The sequence below is a fragment of the Fulmarus glacialis genome, unplaced genomic scaffold, assembly GCF_000690835.1.
Source record: "Fulmarus glacialis isolate BGI_N327 unplaced genomic scaffold, ASM69083v1 scaffold13955, whole genome shotgun sequence".
NCBI lineage: Eukaryota > Metazoa > Chordata > Aves > Procellariiformes > Procellariidae > Fulmarus > Fulmarus glacialis.
Window position 1 is genome coordinate 633 of NW_009212430.1, and position 16,883 is coordinate 17,515.

Here is a 16,883-nt window from a genome sequence, read left to right on the forward strand (position 1 = left end):
GGAACCCAAACTGCGAGCGTCTTTCATGACATTCTCCCTCCTTGTGTTGCTATTGCTGCCTCCAGGTCCAGCAGTACGAAACCCTGGGCGCAGCCAACCCAGTTTGGGGCAGCTCTTGTTCCCAGTTCCAAGTGGGATGGGGCTTGCTCAAGTTTACCAAAATAATAGTATAGGCGGGGGGGGGGGAAAATTTAAAAAAAACCCCTTGGGCAGATTTTTCTCCCTCCCGTGCTCCTGCTCTGACCTGGTCCAACCTGACGATATCCAAACTGCTGCCCCAAGCAGGCTGTGAGCACAGCCTCTGCTGGCCTCTTACCCATGGTCTTCTCCTCTGGCGTCAGCGGTACCAGCCTCAAAGACCCCTCCTTCCTTTGCTCAGTGTCCTCTTTCCAAACTCCAGCTCTTTGCCAGGTAAAACCCCTCAGGCTCTAAAACATCCATAACTAGAGCAGCTCTCCTTGTCACCTCCACCATGATCTGCCCTAGCCTAGCCTTCAGCCACCTGCCTCAACGCATTTGCAGTCCCAGCCAGATACCACCGCCAACTCCGCTGCTTTCCAGCCAGGCAGCTTCCTTTTCCTTGCTCCTTGGCTCAGGAGAGAAGAGCGAGCCGAGAGGAATAAAGAAAAACATCACCAAGGGCACGGCAGAGACTGTCTGGGGGCTCCGTCCAAGGACGCAGACCCAGCACAGCCTCCGGCAGCTGTAATTCTGGGGAAGGCTTGGTGAGGTCCCCGGCTAATCCGGTGCGGGACCTGGCTTGTAACAGCACTCATCGTGCCTTGCGTTGGCATGGTGACTCAGTTAAGGGAAGTTCACAAAGGAATGGGTAGTTATCTAAATTGCGTTGTTTAAAAGGAAAAAAAAAAAAAAACAACAACAAAACCAAACCAAAACAAAAACAAAACCACAAAAGCAGTGTTTGACCTCTTCCTGAGCGAGTTATCTCAGAAGCTGTCATTCTTACTGTCTGAATCATGGCTGCTCTTATTTGAGCTAGATTAACACAAAAGGAATTAAGTTGAGTATAGTTGGAAAACACTTGTGCTTCAAGAGACAGGGCTCTTTAGCATTTCCTATAGCATTGCCAGCATTGAACAGAAAATCCATATATACATGATACACGTCACCATACCACAGGACAAAAATATATACAGTTCTGTTTCCAAACGAGGCAGTGGTGCTGGTAAGGGACTCCAATCTGACATTGATGCTGCTTGGCTCACTTAACTATAATCACTCTATAGCTGTGCACAGCACGGCATTATAGCTAGGCTAATCCAGTCCTTCGTAAACACAAGTCTGAATATACACCAGTTAATCAACCACTGCATCTGTAGAGCTTGAGTTAAGGAACAGGCTGGATAGTTTTGTTCACTGTACTCTACACCTCAGCCAGCGTACCAAGTTTTCCGAACAGTTTGTGCTTTCTTTTATTGCCCCAGCAACTGCATTCAGGTTATCACCTAAGAATCTCAACATTCCTTTTTAAAAAACAAAACAAAAAAAAAACCCTGAAACAGAAAAGGTGTGACTCAGAAATGCTCCCAAACCATCAGGAAAATAAGAAGTACTTAGGTACTTGAAATACTTAGGTATTCTTACCTAAATATACATGGCACGGTTTAGTTTCATGATTTTTAAATACTTGGGATTGACAGTCCTTGCAAATCCATAAAAATTTTATCTTAATGTTTATTGTTCTCACCTTTGTGCGTTCCTCCCCAGCACAGAGCTGAGCCGTAATGAATGCCAGTAGTTACGAAATAGGAGCACGCTTTCCTTTTGTCCTAGGCTATCTTGTTTTGCAAGGTACAGCCGAGTTGGTTCTCAAGTAAGTTACCGAGGCTACTGTTACATGATTGTATGTAGTGAGGTTATCCTGGCTGCGTACCATAAATCATACTAAATTACAAGTATTTTAAAAGCCATGTGACAAAAATGTCTTATAACAGACTACCTTACTTGAAGGCAGTGAAACAAAGAGCTAATAATGCATGGGGTTTATGAGAAAGAACTTTGGTCCTTTGGGCAAAAATATTTTAGGGGACAGCACCTTATTTGCCTGGGGATGGCTGCCTATCTTGCCATGTCACATGGAAGACAGACTCCATCCTACAAAGAGGCACATCAGTAAGTCACAGCCGAGTCTGTAATACCGATTTTTCAATACTGTATAGTCACATCCTGTGTACTGTACAGAAATGCTACCCAGCACATAGCTTTTTTGAGCTCGAAGTAAACAGCTGCTTTTTAGACATCTGGAAGAGCAGCTGCTACACACACAGAGAAATTGCATGCGTCTGGTGCAGCCAGTTGGACGTGCTAGCCGTACTAAGTGTGCGCGCAGGGCAGTTGTCTTGCATGCACTGCAAGTCAGAGGGGTCAGAACGGCAACTTTTGCAGCACAGAGTCACGCTGCACACAGTTTACGTGGCTGGGATTTCAGTATTTCCAGTCAGTTTATGGCGTGTTCAGCATCCTGAAGGCCCTATGATTTTAAGAGCAGCGTGGTCTAAAGCTCACGGAAGTGTGTTATTCCGCTGCTTTAATAAGCTTTATATCAGGATAGAGACAGGACACTTGGGAAGTGCTCAGCTATATTCTCTTAGGGTCAGTAAGCTCCAGCAGCCAGCCAAAAGAAAAGCCAGCGTGTCCAGATATGCTCGATGTTTTCTAAGGACAGTTGTAGTGCTCGCGAGAGAGCATGCCCATGACATTTGCTGTAGGGTTGATTAAGAAGTGCTGGATGTATCGCACTTCCTAAAGCACTCAAACCCCAGTATTTGCATACAGATGTACATTTTGTTCCAGACATTGAACAGGAGACTTACATAGATGTTTTTGCATTTATGTGTTCCTACTGCGTTTCCTCCTCTTTTATGAATTTGTTCACCATTTACTTGACCTGTAGGATCTTGACCAGTAATTTCTTAACTTGCCCTGGCAGCCCTAGTCCAGACACATTCAAAGCTGAGTCTTGGCACTGCTACCACTTGTACCAGGTTTTAATCAGCTACAAAACATTTGCCACTGCCACCAAGGAGCTTTAAGCAATCAAAAAGCTTTAAAATTTATTCTCATGTCACAAATAGAACTTATATTAAGTCAGTGGTTAAATATTAATCTAAGGCAAGATCTTTAGGATCTCCCCTTCTGCTTCCGACAGAGGCAACCAAAGGAGAGCTATGTATTTTATATTATATCCCCAAAGCTCAGTTAAAGAAAATTAAGGTTGCAAAACCAAAACGTAAGAAAATGTCAGTGCAACTTTTAATCCCCTCTTCTCTACTCCACTTTACGTGGCTGCATTACGATGCAGTTTCTTACGTTGTGATCACATCCTATTTTCTTCCCGTGGGGCCCCAGCCTCATTCAGCGATTGGGCTGTTGTTGAATATTTCTTTTTATCCCCTCATTCAGCGTGTGGCCCCAGGCCATATTCTTCAAATTCCATCCAAACGCCACAATTATTAGCTTCCTCCTGGGCATTCCTAGCATGTTCTCTCTCATACATCTCCCAAGCATTCACAGATTCATCTTTGCCCCTCTTTCTGCCCCGGTGAGCATTAGCGTGTCATCCTGCTTATGCTAAAGCAGGAAAACAGAGACGGCATCAAAAAGATCACAACTAAGACTCAAAGCTGCAACTCCCTCCCGTGCCTCCCTTCATCCTTAATGAGCAGGTAGGGAAATATCTTGTGCATTACTCATACGTTGTCTCCTTTGGGAAAAAGCATTGTTAGTGGAAATATCCCAGCAGCACTTGTGCTAGAAAACAGTGAAAGAAGAGGCTACAGTTTTCAAGAAACTGAGTAGACCGTGTTAACTTTGAGCTTAAAGCCTCCTGATCCTAGCAGAGGCAGAGCAGCACCCAGACACAGCATCTGCCCTTTATGCATGCAACTGTAGGCAGCTGGACGGGTGATTGCTCTTTCCTTTTCTAAGGGAAGAAAAAAAAAGAAAAAGATGCATATAATGTGGTTAGTACTGAAATAAACTTCATTACCACACCCAGTAAAACGTGGTATAGGCAAATGCTGCTTGGAGCTTGAGTAGGTAATGTCTTTTCAGCTCTGGCCTATTTCTGACTATCCATCTCTCAGCAAAGAGCTCACTACAGTATCTGCTCTATCTGCTGCAGCAATGATACACAGTAATTGGATATAAGTTACCAAGGCTCTCCTTCCCCATCCCTTCACGCTTCCCAGGCCAGGAGGAATACTGCTTGCAAAGGGGAGGAGGCTGCTGTTCTCCTCCTTCCCTCAAAGCAAAGGACAGCCTCCAGCCCAGGCAGGAGCTGCAGCCTGACAGACAGATGGCCCTTGGAACACACTACAGCAAAGTTCAGCCTAGAATAATGTCTTCCCCACCTTAATCCCTTTGCAATGTCCTCCTGTAAGAAAACAGCCATTTTTCCAATCAGCCTTGTGAGTTTGGCTAGAGCAGGTGCTTGAGACCTGCTGAGGTGCGGTGTTGGCACCGCTTAGTGAAGCAGGCTTCCTCGCCTTCCCTGCAGTTTCCCATTGCGTTTATGCCACAAAAATCTTTTATCCCCTATTCGCTTTCTGTTGCAAAACTGCAATTGGAGATGACAGAAGCATAGAGCTGTTCACCTTAACAGTGCCAGTAGGCTGTATGTTTTCTTCCCCAGTCACAACCAAAGCCTACTGAGGTTTATCCTTTATTTTCCCTGTGTCCTTCAAACTCTGTAAAACATCATGGCTAGAGCAAGCATGCTTAAGGGAAGTCATCTGGCAACATTACATTCACCACCAGCTAAGAAGTTTGGCATAGTTGTAAGGCTAATCTTATTTTGGGAGCAAGGCACGCCTGACCAAGCTCAGACCCACGAGTCAGCACTGCTCCAGACTGCAGGCTTTTAGAACAGGAATTGATTCAGACAACCTTTCAGTCAATTTGGTTGTGTCATAAGTCCGCACTGATCTCTCTTTCTGTCTGCAAAAAGTTTTCTCTGTGAGACAACAAAAGAAAAAAAAAGAAGAGAGAGCTGCTCATGTAACATACTTAGCCCAGCAATCACCATGCAGTATCTGAGCAGGTTGCAGAGAGAGAACAGGGTCATTTTAAGTCTGGTGATGTTTAGAAAGAGAGAAGAAAAAAGAAAAGCCGCAGCATTTGTGCAAGCTCCTTTTCCTCTCGGGGCCTCACTTTCCCCTCCCAACCTTTGTCTCCTGTTTCTTTATTTTGCAGAGGCTGCAGGGCAGGGTTTCCCTCCCCCGTGTTGGCCCAGGGCTTAGCACAATGGCTGACCTGTCAAGCCCCAAGTATCTAGAGGAGGCCCTGAGGACTGGCCCCTGCACGCACTTCCTTGTCGCTAGACCCATGTCTCAGTCTCCTCTCGGCTGCTCCGTGACTGTTGGCTTGATCTGCGCTGTGGTAAATACGTGCTGGGCTCCTTGTGCCCGAAGGAGCCCTGCTCCATCACACAGGTCCCTGCTGCAGCCCAGCTCCACACCCCCTTGCTCTCACAAGCCCTGCCGGTGCCTTCTCCATTCCCTGTTAGATGGCCCAACACAGCGCAGTCTCATCTTCTGAGAAAGAAATGCAGGTAGTTTGCAGTGGCAGCATAGGTGCTTCAGAAATGTTTTGAACCACACATGATTTAGCGCTCATTTAATCAAACAGGAGTTTCCGTATTAGGTGAAGAGAGCTGGGTCAAGTCAGAGTCAAATGTTTTCCCTGCCATCTCTTTACACGAGCCCATCCATCAGAAAAACCAGTAGGGCCATGCAGTACTACACTGCATTTACATGGTTGGCATGTGAAAGTGTGAGATATTTCTGTCCTCAGAGGACAGACAGCCCAGAAAAACCAGGCATCAACAGGTTCAGCCCCTATACAAATCCAGAGACAGACACAGCTTGGAGTGCAAACTGTGCCATGTCCTGGAATAACAGAAATAGTGTTCCCTTTGGCAGCTAAGTAAAAACACCAAGACACTTTGGGGGAAAAAAGAAAAACCATACACACAAAGGTAACTCCACGGATGCCAGATTCCACTACTGGCTCAAGAGTGGTCTGAGGGACAGTTTGCACGCTCAGCACAAATCCTTCCAAGAAGGGCATGCTTAAATCTCAAAACCAATTCAACACAAGTAAGCAAGCTAACCTTAGCTGCACTCAAAACCGACAGATTTTTTTAAGTGTAACAAGAGATGGATCAAGCAAATGTGCAGAGTTGGAGGGCCCTGGAATATTAAAGTGTGGCGATGCATAATTTGGCAGGATTTTAAACATCTCTTTGTAAATTGAGCAAAAAAATATATTTTTAAGCTTCACTCTAAATAAGCAGATCAGGCTTTATTTTGAGCAATAAAAGTGAAATTCAAACTAGAAATCACGCTATGGCAAAAGAGTCGTCTTAAGCCCTTATTTTAGACTCAGTTTCTACTTTGTGGGAGTGAAAAGAAGAGAAGGGACATCGGTTAGGAGGTAAAGCCTTGACCTTCTCTCCAAGCTGTAAGCTGCCAGAAAGCACTCTGGGGGCTCTGGAGTTAAGTCACTTTACGTGGTTTTTTCTTCATCCCATTACAGGGTTGCTTATTTTCCCCATAATACTCCTATTTTGTAGTTGCTACGACAATTTGCAGCGTTACTTACACTGCTATACACATGCAGAGATCAAGAGACAGACTTCTTTCTTTTCCAGGATTTAATAATCTTATGCCTTGAGTAGGAAAATTATGCTCAGTCTTGCTGGTTACCTACACTAGTAGGCTAGTTAGATGCTCTAATCCAATCTAATTCTGATGCAATATCATCCTCAGGCATGGACACAGCTCACAACCTACCCATTACAGATCAGGAACAAACCTACGAGATGAACCAGTAACAGTAAATAAAAAGCCAGCACCCTCAAGGCTGCGTTGTACTCCCCCTTCAGTGCGTGGAAGCAATTTTGAGGGAGTTTACAACCTAATGCAGAGAGAGACTGAACAAATAGGCAAAAATTCAAATAGTGCTTTAGGGGTCTCATGCTGCAAGGAGAGTCAGTCCTGCCCTTTGCTTTTAATGCATAACCTTGAGGACGTGCATTACTCCTTCTGACTACCCTTGAACATGTTTGTCACCACAGCTGAAGGGCTCCTCAGGAACACAGCAGCTCTGCCAAGTGCCCCAGAAAGGGCTCTGAACACCACGCACATCTGATCCTTCAGACTAGTCCAGAAGGGCTCCCATTTGGACACTAGTAAAACCTGAAATAATTATTTTAATCCTGTTTTGGGGAGGGGAAACAAATGGCTGTGCATGTGTCCTCTAGTTTTTAATCAGGGAGAACCAAAGAAACACTCAAATCACATTTCTGCTTGCAATGTCCAATTATCAAGTATCTGCTGTTCCCCATCACGTGCCTAATGAACTGAAGCACTAGGGCAGGTCCCCCCAAGGTGTCAGTCACCCTGACCGCGGCAGATACACAGGAGCTATCAGCTTATCACAGCTGAAAATTTAGCAGTTCCACGTCAATCTTTTCCTTCAATACTTCATTTTCCAGTGGGCCTGTCCCTTCCTTTTGCCCTCCTTTACACACAACATCACTGCTGCAAAAGCTACAAACATACCATAATATCCATACTCTTAACATCTGACCCACAGCAACATGCTTGCAATCATCTTAATGCTTATCTGATAAATTAATGCTTTATGGAAGCAATTATGTTCCATCTATATTGCTTTATGTTAACGTACTCTGAAGGGCTAGAGCACTCCGTCCCCCTCCTCCCTCAAAAAGTCATCCAAAATCTAAAAAGAAACTGGATATTAGCTGGCTCAGCAGGAGGAACCACTTGACATTCCTCAGTCAGAGGAGGCAGAAAGGGAGATTATTGTAAATTGGAGTGGACAATCGTGGAGTCGGTTCTCGTTGCGGTACAATCTGTTGTCTGCATGCAATAACCTGCATTCGAAACGCTCTAGCCCGAGGATACCCACTGTTCATAAATCAGCGGTGTGGTTGTGGGGACAACCTACAGGGCCAGGCTTTCTCAAAGATTTATAACCTCCCCAATATCAAATGGTCTGTGAGTAGGCACAGCTAAGTAAGTACAATACCACGTTGTTTCCTTCTGTGCTGGAAAACCCCGTCAACCTCACACCCGTATACGTCCTTCCGTGTCCTGACTTCTGAGGAAGCGTACAAAACTCCCATTGATCAACCGGCAGAGCTACTGGGTCAAAGCTAGTGCTGGTCTTGTTTGTGCCAATCTCATCCACTCTGCTGGTTTTATTTTATCTCCTGCACCTGGGTTAATTGCTGCAATTGAGTGATTCGGGTGGTGCAATGGGATGTCAATGAAGTTGGAAAAAAGGAAGGGGAAAGACCTGGGTGGGCTGCAGAGGCATTAGGAAAAGCAAGACCAGCTGCATCCTGCAGAAACCCAGGTCAGCTGAAAAGTATAATATGCACTTTAAAAAGTTAATGGTGCAAATTCAATAGCAGGGTTCAGATTGTTGGTGTTTTTGCTGACTGCGGCAGGGAGCCCCAGCAGCCCCGTCAGCATCCTGGATGTGCAGCACACACCCCACGCTCGGGGCACTCGTGGGCTGGAGCTCGTCCTGTCCACCCCACCGGTCCCTCTTGCAGCACAAGCCTCAGGTCATTCTGTACTCTGAGATTGGGAATGATAAGATCAGCTGACAGAGCTCCAACTTAGGCATTTATTAATCAAGCACAAGCAATGTTAACAGCCACCCAGCTTTCTTGTTAGAATTAATGCACAAGCGCTCCCTCAATGCTGCTCAGACTAGCAAGAGGTCTGCTCTGAAAGCTCATCTAATGGAGGCAGGGCCTTTTGCCGTCTTCATCCTTCTTTGAGAGGCTCTAGGAACAGCAAGCAATAGCTAGGTTAATAAGCACATGGATGGGTCTAGATTGCACCATTGAGGCCAATGGCCTTTATCTCTAGGTCTAAGAAACAAAAGTCAGCTTTCCCTGTTACCTTAGCTGACTGTTTTCCCCTCCTCCTGCAAACCTGGCAACGTGAATCAAGAAGCTGTTTTTCTCCCAGCATAACCGACTCTCAGTGCAAAAGAAATTTCTTAGCTCTGCTGGTAGAGAAGCATTTTCAAAGATGTAAGGTTTTTTTTGAAGCCTGTCACTCCCAAGAGACAGTCTCCACCTGGCAAAGAGAGGTTACAAAATAGACCCAAAAGGGTCTTTCACTACCACGGATGTTAGCACCTTTCAGTGACAAACCTGCTTCTTGAGCTCTTCTCTGAATAAAAGCCTCATTGCCCAGAGTCCATTTCTTGCTCCTTTAAGATGACCTCCCACAATATTCTGTGCTGATCTGCATTTACCATGAAAAGCCACTGACAACCAGCCCATGCTCACATGAGAGCTCTACCTATTCCCACCAAAACTACCAAGTAAACAGCATTATCACTTCTGGAAATAAAGCTGCCCTTAGGCGACATCTTCCATATCACATAGTTCTCTAGACACTGGACCAGACGTTTAGCAATTGCTTGGAGTGCAACAGTTGCTACCGTAGAAATAAATTATTTTCCTCACTTCACGTCTGAAATAGCGCCCACAGCTACGCTTTAGCATCGGCACCAATACAGCCCTTACCCTACAATTGGTTCTGAGCAACCACTTCAGAAAGGCAGAAAAGCAACACGCGCTTTAGAAACATCAATTGGTCCTTATCCCAAACATGGAGAGACCTAGAACAGACCTCCGCCCATCATAAGGGCTTTGGGGGGAGACACCTTTTCTGTTAAACCATCTTCTCAATTAGCACAATTGAATGAAACTCATGGCACTATTGGGGGTTGTAGCTTCAAGCGTTTGAAGGATGCTTCAAGCATGTTAAGGATTAGGTTGAAAAAGTTTTTAGCTTTTAAGCTTTCGTTAATAAAACAATGTTCTAAGATTCCTATTTTTAAAACAATCAAAAAGAGAAACTTTTGCTAATAGTTTTTAAAATACATTGTAGTTAAAATCTCTTTATAAATGTAATGGCTCACTTTTCCAGGCTTGCTTTTTTAAGAAATCCATACACACAGAGCCCTGGCATCACTGTGTGCTAACTCTTGCTTTCACATCGGGTTAACATAGTCTCTTCTTTTCAATTAGCACTTACAATAAGATGTGGACAGATGCCCAGAAAGACCTCGACATCCAGCTCCAGAGAGAAAGAGAAGAGTTCCTCGAGCCAGAGAAGGACCGCGTGAAAGTATTCAAGTTGTTAGCTGCTTCCTACATCAAATACATGCAAATCTTCCGTAACTTGGAGACGGCCCATGACCAACTCGTTCACCGGCAGAAACGGACAGTGATTCGGCAAGAGCTAGATGGCGTGATTGGCCGAATCCTGGAGATGAAAAAAGAGATGGTGGAGCTGGAGAACTCGGAGTTTCATTACATTGATAATATCCTGGAAGATTTAAAGCTGCTCCCGGTAGGTCTACCTCTATCATGAGTAAATTCATAGGAACTTTGCCTATCCTGTATTTTAAGGACAGTCACATTTACTTGCAGTCTGTGAAGTTCCACCAAATGATTTAGCTTCCTGCATGTTTGGTAGTGTACTGGGTGATCGGTAATTATGGCATTTTTATTAAAGATCAGCGTATATTTGATCTATGATGAGCATTATATATTGGAGCAAGATTTTAAAAGCTGATCTACTTGATCAATATGTTGCATTTTTGCTTCTCCATACCAGCACAGGCTCTGTGGATCTTTCACTTGCACATGTCCTAACACGAAGTCATATTAGCTTAGACAGCTTCACTATTAATGTCAGCAGCTTGACTCTGCCCGATTTTAGTGTGGGATTAGATAGAAGATGGCCAACTGATAACCAAGGTACAGTCCACTTCAGTCTGCCCTTTGCATCACTGTGAATCAGCCTGGCCTCAGGCCCCTTCCAGAGATTACAGGTTATGCCAAAAATTGCATGGTCTGGTCTACTAGTCCATAGTACAACGAACTACTAAAGTGAGAAGTCTGAGACAAGTCTCTTACTGTAAAGGAGGCAGGAGTTGGGAGCATATTCAGCGTCTGGGATTCAGGATTGCCTAATGTAAAAGCAGCCCCCGACAGGCAGCCCGCTAAACCAGATGAATACAACAATAAGGCAAAGTCTTGAATCTGTGCTCTAAAAGCAGTATGAAAAATTAACTGCAAAAAGCTGGTTACTTCTCTCGCAGACAGCTCCACCTATTGTCAAATTCAGGTACCGCTGCTAACAGCTTTTCTAAAGAAAAGGAGTTGGAGCTTAAATTACTGCTTTTTTCAGAATCCTAGTTATAACTTCAGCTAAATTGCCTAATATCATTATAGCGTTATTTTGATTTGCAAACATGTTGCTTTTTGCAATTCCATGTGTATTCTACTCTGCAAATTTAGGGTAGTAATTGCCATGAATTTTCACCAGCTCTTTATCTTGTACGTTAGTCGTAGCAGAGAACTATTTTAAATTATAAGAAGGCATACTGGAGAGCGTAAACACACCTCTGGGGAAACTGATCCCTCAAATCATACTTCGAAATCATTAAGCACTGCTGTTTTCATGACTTATCAGTAAAACCACCTGCGGCAAAAAGTTGGCAAGTCTGAAAAGTCATGCTTGACATCTATTAAAAAACAAGCATAAATTCAAATTCCTGCACCACACCTTAATTTTAAGAAGGCATGACATACCTACCTACTAAAAAAAAAAAGCACTGAAGAGATTTCAGGCTTTTTCAGAGAAAACATTATTTTCCATAGTAAATAGAAATACAGATTTACGGGGTTTTTAATAAAATAATCACATATTTTTGCTTCCAAAACAAAATTACTGGCCAGTACTCAACAAATAACTGCTGTTTCTTAAAGAATCTGCCCAGAAAGGATATCTCGAATCCTTCCTTTCACTGTATTATCACGGGCTAAAATCCAGCATGACTGTAGGCAGAGAACACAACAGAGCAGTCTCATTTTATACCTTATGCAATGATACTGCATACTTTTTGCTATGTCACTGTAAGGCCAAGCTTCATCTTTCTTTAGTTCTGTGCCTCATGTTTTTGTACGGTTGCCTTCCAACACTCAGTCACTCCATTTCCTGGGGTAATTGTAAAGGTATTTGGATACACAAATCCCGTGCAGAGCCGGAGTGGCTAAAAGGCTGCAAATTTGACTTGAGGGTAAATATCACAAACCTAACTTTTCAATGCCGGGCCCCAAAAAGAGATTATGAAGAGAAGTAGTCTCCCTACTCCCCACCCCTTCCAGCCCCAGTATTATGGCTTTGGTCTCATCTTTACAGTCAGTGAAAGTCACAGTCCAGAATCACTTGTAATTAAAGCCCAGGTTAGACATCACAGTAGAGATACTCATCACCCCTACACTGACCGACTTGCCCTGCTACCTGACAGCGTAAAAGCCCTCTCATCCTATGCGAGGGTATCCAGACAAACCACTTAATTTCTTATACCTAAAGACAGCCAGATTTGTAATCCATCCTACAGCGATTTGCACTCTTAAAGTACAACGTATAATCATTTCCATCAGCAGTCAAGGATGTTAGAAGGTGCAAACAGGGAGCTTAGCAAGACAAATATTTAGAAACTTTAGCAGACCAGACCTCTGCATTGATAAAATCAATAGGGATAAACACAGTCCTACTTGGAAGCTTTCTTATGCTGCCATAATAGGGATGTCCCGGTCTGCACAGCCTGCAGCCGAGGGAATTAGTAATGAAATCTTTAAGTTTGCAGTTCACAGGGGCTGTTTTCATTGGCCACAGCCTTCCCTGCAAATTCTTGCTCTAGGAATTGGAAGGCCTTAGAGCTCACAAGCAGCACATTTGCCATGCACCTGTGTCAAGGCAGGAGCGACGCTTGTTCTTTACAGCCAGCACCTTTTCTCCTCTGTATCTGTCCACATCAGAGGTGGCACTGAGGCTGCAAAGGTCAAGTCAAAGGTCTTCCTGAGCAGGTCAAAACCCAACAAGCTTCCATGTCAGACAAAACAGAGAGCACTGATAGCCCAGCACCAAGTCTTGTACCTGTCTTAGGCTCCTTGGGCAAAAGGACCAAGTGCCCACATATACCTGGGGACAAATTATTGTGTAACTTGACTGCGCAACTCCTCACGAGTAGCACAACAGGGTAACTGTACTGCCTGTCTCCCCCATCCCTCCGGGTGAATCATTCACTTGAGGAAATATTCTAGATGTTCTTGGAACATCTAGAAGACACATTCCACCCCCCAAAGAAATATACTTGCCAGTAGTTATTCTTGAAGAATCGTCTCTAGTCTTCAACACGATACAGAGAACAGATCATGCCACTCCTCAGCATCTTAACTTTTGGGGTGTTTTTTTGTCTGCCTGTCTGTGTCTTTGTTTTTTCATTTCTCAAGAAGAGTGAAATTCTACAGGAGAAGAATCGGTAGAAATGTGAATCAGTTACATCTTTTTAATGATAGAAACAAGTAAAGACAGCCATTTCTAATCACACCTGATTTTGAGAAGTGACTGAGATATTACAGTGATAGTCAGTGACAGTTTGTCTACAGGTAGAAATACCGGTAGATGAACCGAATTGTACTTTGGTTCCTTGTAATGGTTAAAAAAAAAAAATCCAAGAGAACAGACCTATTTTTCATGTTGATGGGGAAAAAGCGGGGGGGGGAAGAAGTGGGATGATCATACAACCAGAGGTATTCAATTCAGTGGAAATCATGTTTAAATTTCTAGCAACCCTGCCAAATATTTTAACAGTTTGATAATATAATTGAGCCATTATAAAAAGAAAGATTTCTGGGCTGCCGTAGTTCAGAAACTGGGTTGATTTATTTGTTTTTGTTGAATTAAGCCTTAAGTAATTGCAAAGTAACAGCTCAGCAGCTGTTACAGAGGTCAAATTCCCCAACACTCCAAAATATTCAACAATCTCAGTCCAATTTAATTGCTTTGTAAAGGTGTTCAATTAATAAGTAATGTTATTTTAATGCAGTTCTAAAAAGCATCTCATGACTATTTCTTCCTCTAGGAAGACATAGAAGTACCTATCCCAAGGTATTTCGTTAAGGAAAAGCTGGAAGTCCTGCAGCAGAGGGAGAAAATCCTTGATCAGATTTTGCTTAATGCTGGATTGCAGACACAGGTAAGCATACCACATGCCTACATAATAACATGCTGAACTTTTTTAGTTCATAGACACACGCATCTGAACACATGAGCCACTGAAGTGAAAAGTACTTTTATAGCAGTTAGGAAGTAAAAGTCTGTTTACAGATAAGGCACAGATAGAAAGTAACTTTAAATTTTCCCATCTAACAACATCCAGTCACATCTTGAGAGTGGTTAAGACTGAAATGAATCGACTCTGCTTTATGTGTGTGAGAGTGTCAGGGAAAGGGCAGCACTTTAGCCAAGTTTAGTAGGTGCTTTATTTGTCCAGCTAACTCTCATCACGTGATTAGTCCTACTGAAATCAAGTTGGGCTTAAGTTTTACTGAACCAGGATTCCTAACTGGAATGGGCAAAACTCAGAGTCCAGGTCAGCACAACTGTTGGTATTCAGTTGTTTATAACCTCTGAACAATGACTGCAGTCTCTTCTGTACAGCTATAGAGCTGCAGCTGCTAGGAGGAGTAGAAAATTGAGTTTTGGCAGAGCAAAAGTCATTACAGAGAAGTACATGAGCACTCCAGTAAAGACTGTTCTGGATTTGATATACTTTTGACCTTTTCGAAATGGCACATTGCCTACAAGCAGTCGTTGCTAACCTCCTGAAATAAACAACTGTGCCTACATATCTGGATGACGTAGATTCATAGATGTTATAGCCATAAGACAGTCCTGATCAGACCACTTAGTCAAACTGCTGCACTGCCCCAACCGTTGAATTCTCCACCAGTAATGGTGCTGGTGGGGGAAGCGGGCGTATTGATCTCAGAAAGCAATGGAGGGAAGGTTCCCAGGGAAAGAAACAGTACCAGTCAGACAGAGGCAAGCCGCAGAGACAAAGCGCAGGCTCTCTACTAGATTACTTTAATGGGCAGCTGCAGTCCTCTTGGCCTCCACAGTAAATCTCCGGGCAAATTCTCTGCTCTTCTAGTGGTCTGATGTTGATCTGTGGAGATCCTCTGTTTCGGCACATTACATCTTGAAGCCTTTTTGTTTCCCACAGTTTTGCTCTTGCTGCTTTTCAGCGTGGCATCCATTACAGATTAGACTCTCTGGTGTGCAGCCAGCTCACTTGGGAGCACCAGGCTCTTGCACTTTCGACACTGGCAGGGGCCAGGTCTCCCTTGCCAGGATGCCACAAGAGAGGCACAGGATTCGATAAACATGAATTAAATAATCTCACAGAGTACGACTCCAGTGCCCTAGTGCTGCACTTCCAGTTCAATCACCGCTGGGATTGCTAGAGGGTTGTCAGCACTTCTGCATGCCATGTACGCTGAGGAAATCTTAAATGTTGTGTAACAGACCACTGTATTCTTCAGTGTCCATGGCAGCAGACTGTTACAAGCAGTCTAACATACATCAAAAACAGTGGAGTTGATCAGAGGAGTCTGCTCTGCAGATCATTTGTCCTTCTATGTAATTCTGTTATAGAAAGCCCTGCTGAAAATGTAGTATAGTGAGCTCCACACAATATATATAGCAGCGTCAAATGTGAACTGTCTCCAACAGGGGGATTAACGTCAAGAAAGGACAATAATTCAGCTTTTCCCTGGGGAGCATGAGGGGTTAACAAGAGTTCTCAGGAGTGAGAAGGGGGAGTCCCTCTCTCCAGCTGCACTGTTCTGATATGTTTTTCCCCAAGCCTTTTCTATTTGGGCTGGGCTGACCAGGCCTGGTCTGGCTCAGAACAGCCTGTTCTGCTATTCAGCAAGAGAGCTGGGGTCCCAGCAGCACATCCAGAAACCCATCCCTTCAGAAAAGTAGAAGGAAGACATTCCATATCCTAAGAAATTCTCCTTTTAATAGGACAAAGCCCTGTGGTTCTTTATGTCTTTTTTTCTCAAATGGATAAAGGTCAGCAGGTTGCATAAGCCATATAGAACCGTTCTTGCTTCCCGCTATAGCATCAGGCTTTCCCTGTCACACATCAACACGTCAGGTTTACATTCTCCTAAAGGTCCTCAGAAAAACACATCTTCCAAGATATTAAAAACTTCCAAGATATTGCAAGATTTCCCTGAGACAGGAGTCTCTGCTGTTTGTGACAGGGATTTTTTGACTTAGAAAGTTTCCACAAGTTTTTCATTGGTTGTTTCATTTGCCAACTGAGGTAAGCCATTAACAAAACACGTAACTCTAATACTTTGCTTTGTCCATTCCTTTTTGGCTGTGCTGTTGAAGAAACCTGTCAAGGCCATGACATTCGAAGAAGCCATTAAGATGATCCAGGTTGCAGAACGGGCTCGCCAAGGCCGTTGTCGAGCAGCATTCATGAAGCAAATTTACCTTGAAGAGAAGAGAGAAGGACAAACTAAACTTCAGGTCCAGATGGGTCCAAATCCAGATGATGCTGCCACTTGCATTCAAAAGGTGAAATCTCTGATTTAACAACTGTTCTGGCAGAACCAAATGACAATGTTTTGTTCAGAAGAACAGCAGTAGACAGAAACACAGCTCATAGGATGGGAAGCATTCTGAAATGATAGCTTTCAGGGTGCCTAGCAAGGTGAAATACATCATTTAAACCACTTAACAAAATGAGACAGGACCCTAGAGGTGAGATCAATGGAAACAGTCCTGCACTGGCAATGCAGGATGACTTTATAACCTACATGTTGTTTTTCCATTCTGATTTTTATGACCTCAGTTGCTCTTTCTGGCATCCCCTCGGAATCCAGTGCATCTCAGGGAATTCATGCCTTTTTCTGTGATCTCAGGGGAAAG

The 16,883-nt window shown here is 43.9% G+C and overlaps 1 protein-coding gene across 1 annotated transcript in view; it reads left to right on the forward strand.

Annotated features, from left to right (window-relative positions):
• Positions 1-10,118: 10,118 nt before the first annotated feature.
• IQCA1 (IQ motif containing with AAA domain 1) overlaps positions 10,119-16,883 on the forward strand; it is a gene marked incomplete at its 3' end in the record, with an annotated part of 99,052 nt that continues 92,287 nt past the window's right edge. Inside the window, exons 1-4 of the mRNA XM_009577884.1 lie at positions 10,119-10,430; positions 14,017-14,130; positions 14,241-14,249; positions 16,341-16,529. Coding sequence (XP_009576179.1) covers positions 10,119-10,430; positions 14,017-14,130; positions 14,241-14,249; positions 16,341-16,529 — 624 coding nt within the window. The remainder of the gene's footprint in view (positions 10,431-14,016; positions 14,131-14,240; positions 14,250-16,340; positions 16,530-16,883) is intronic.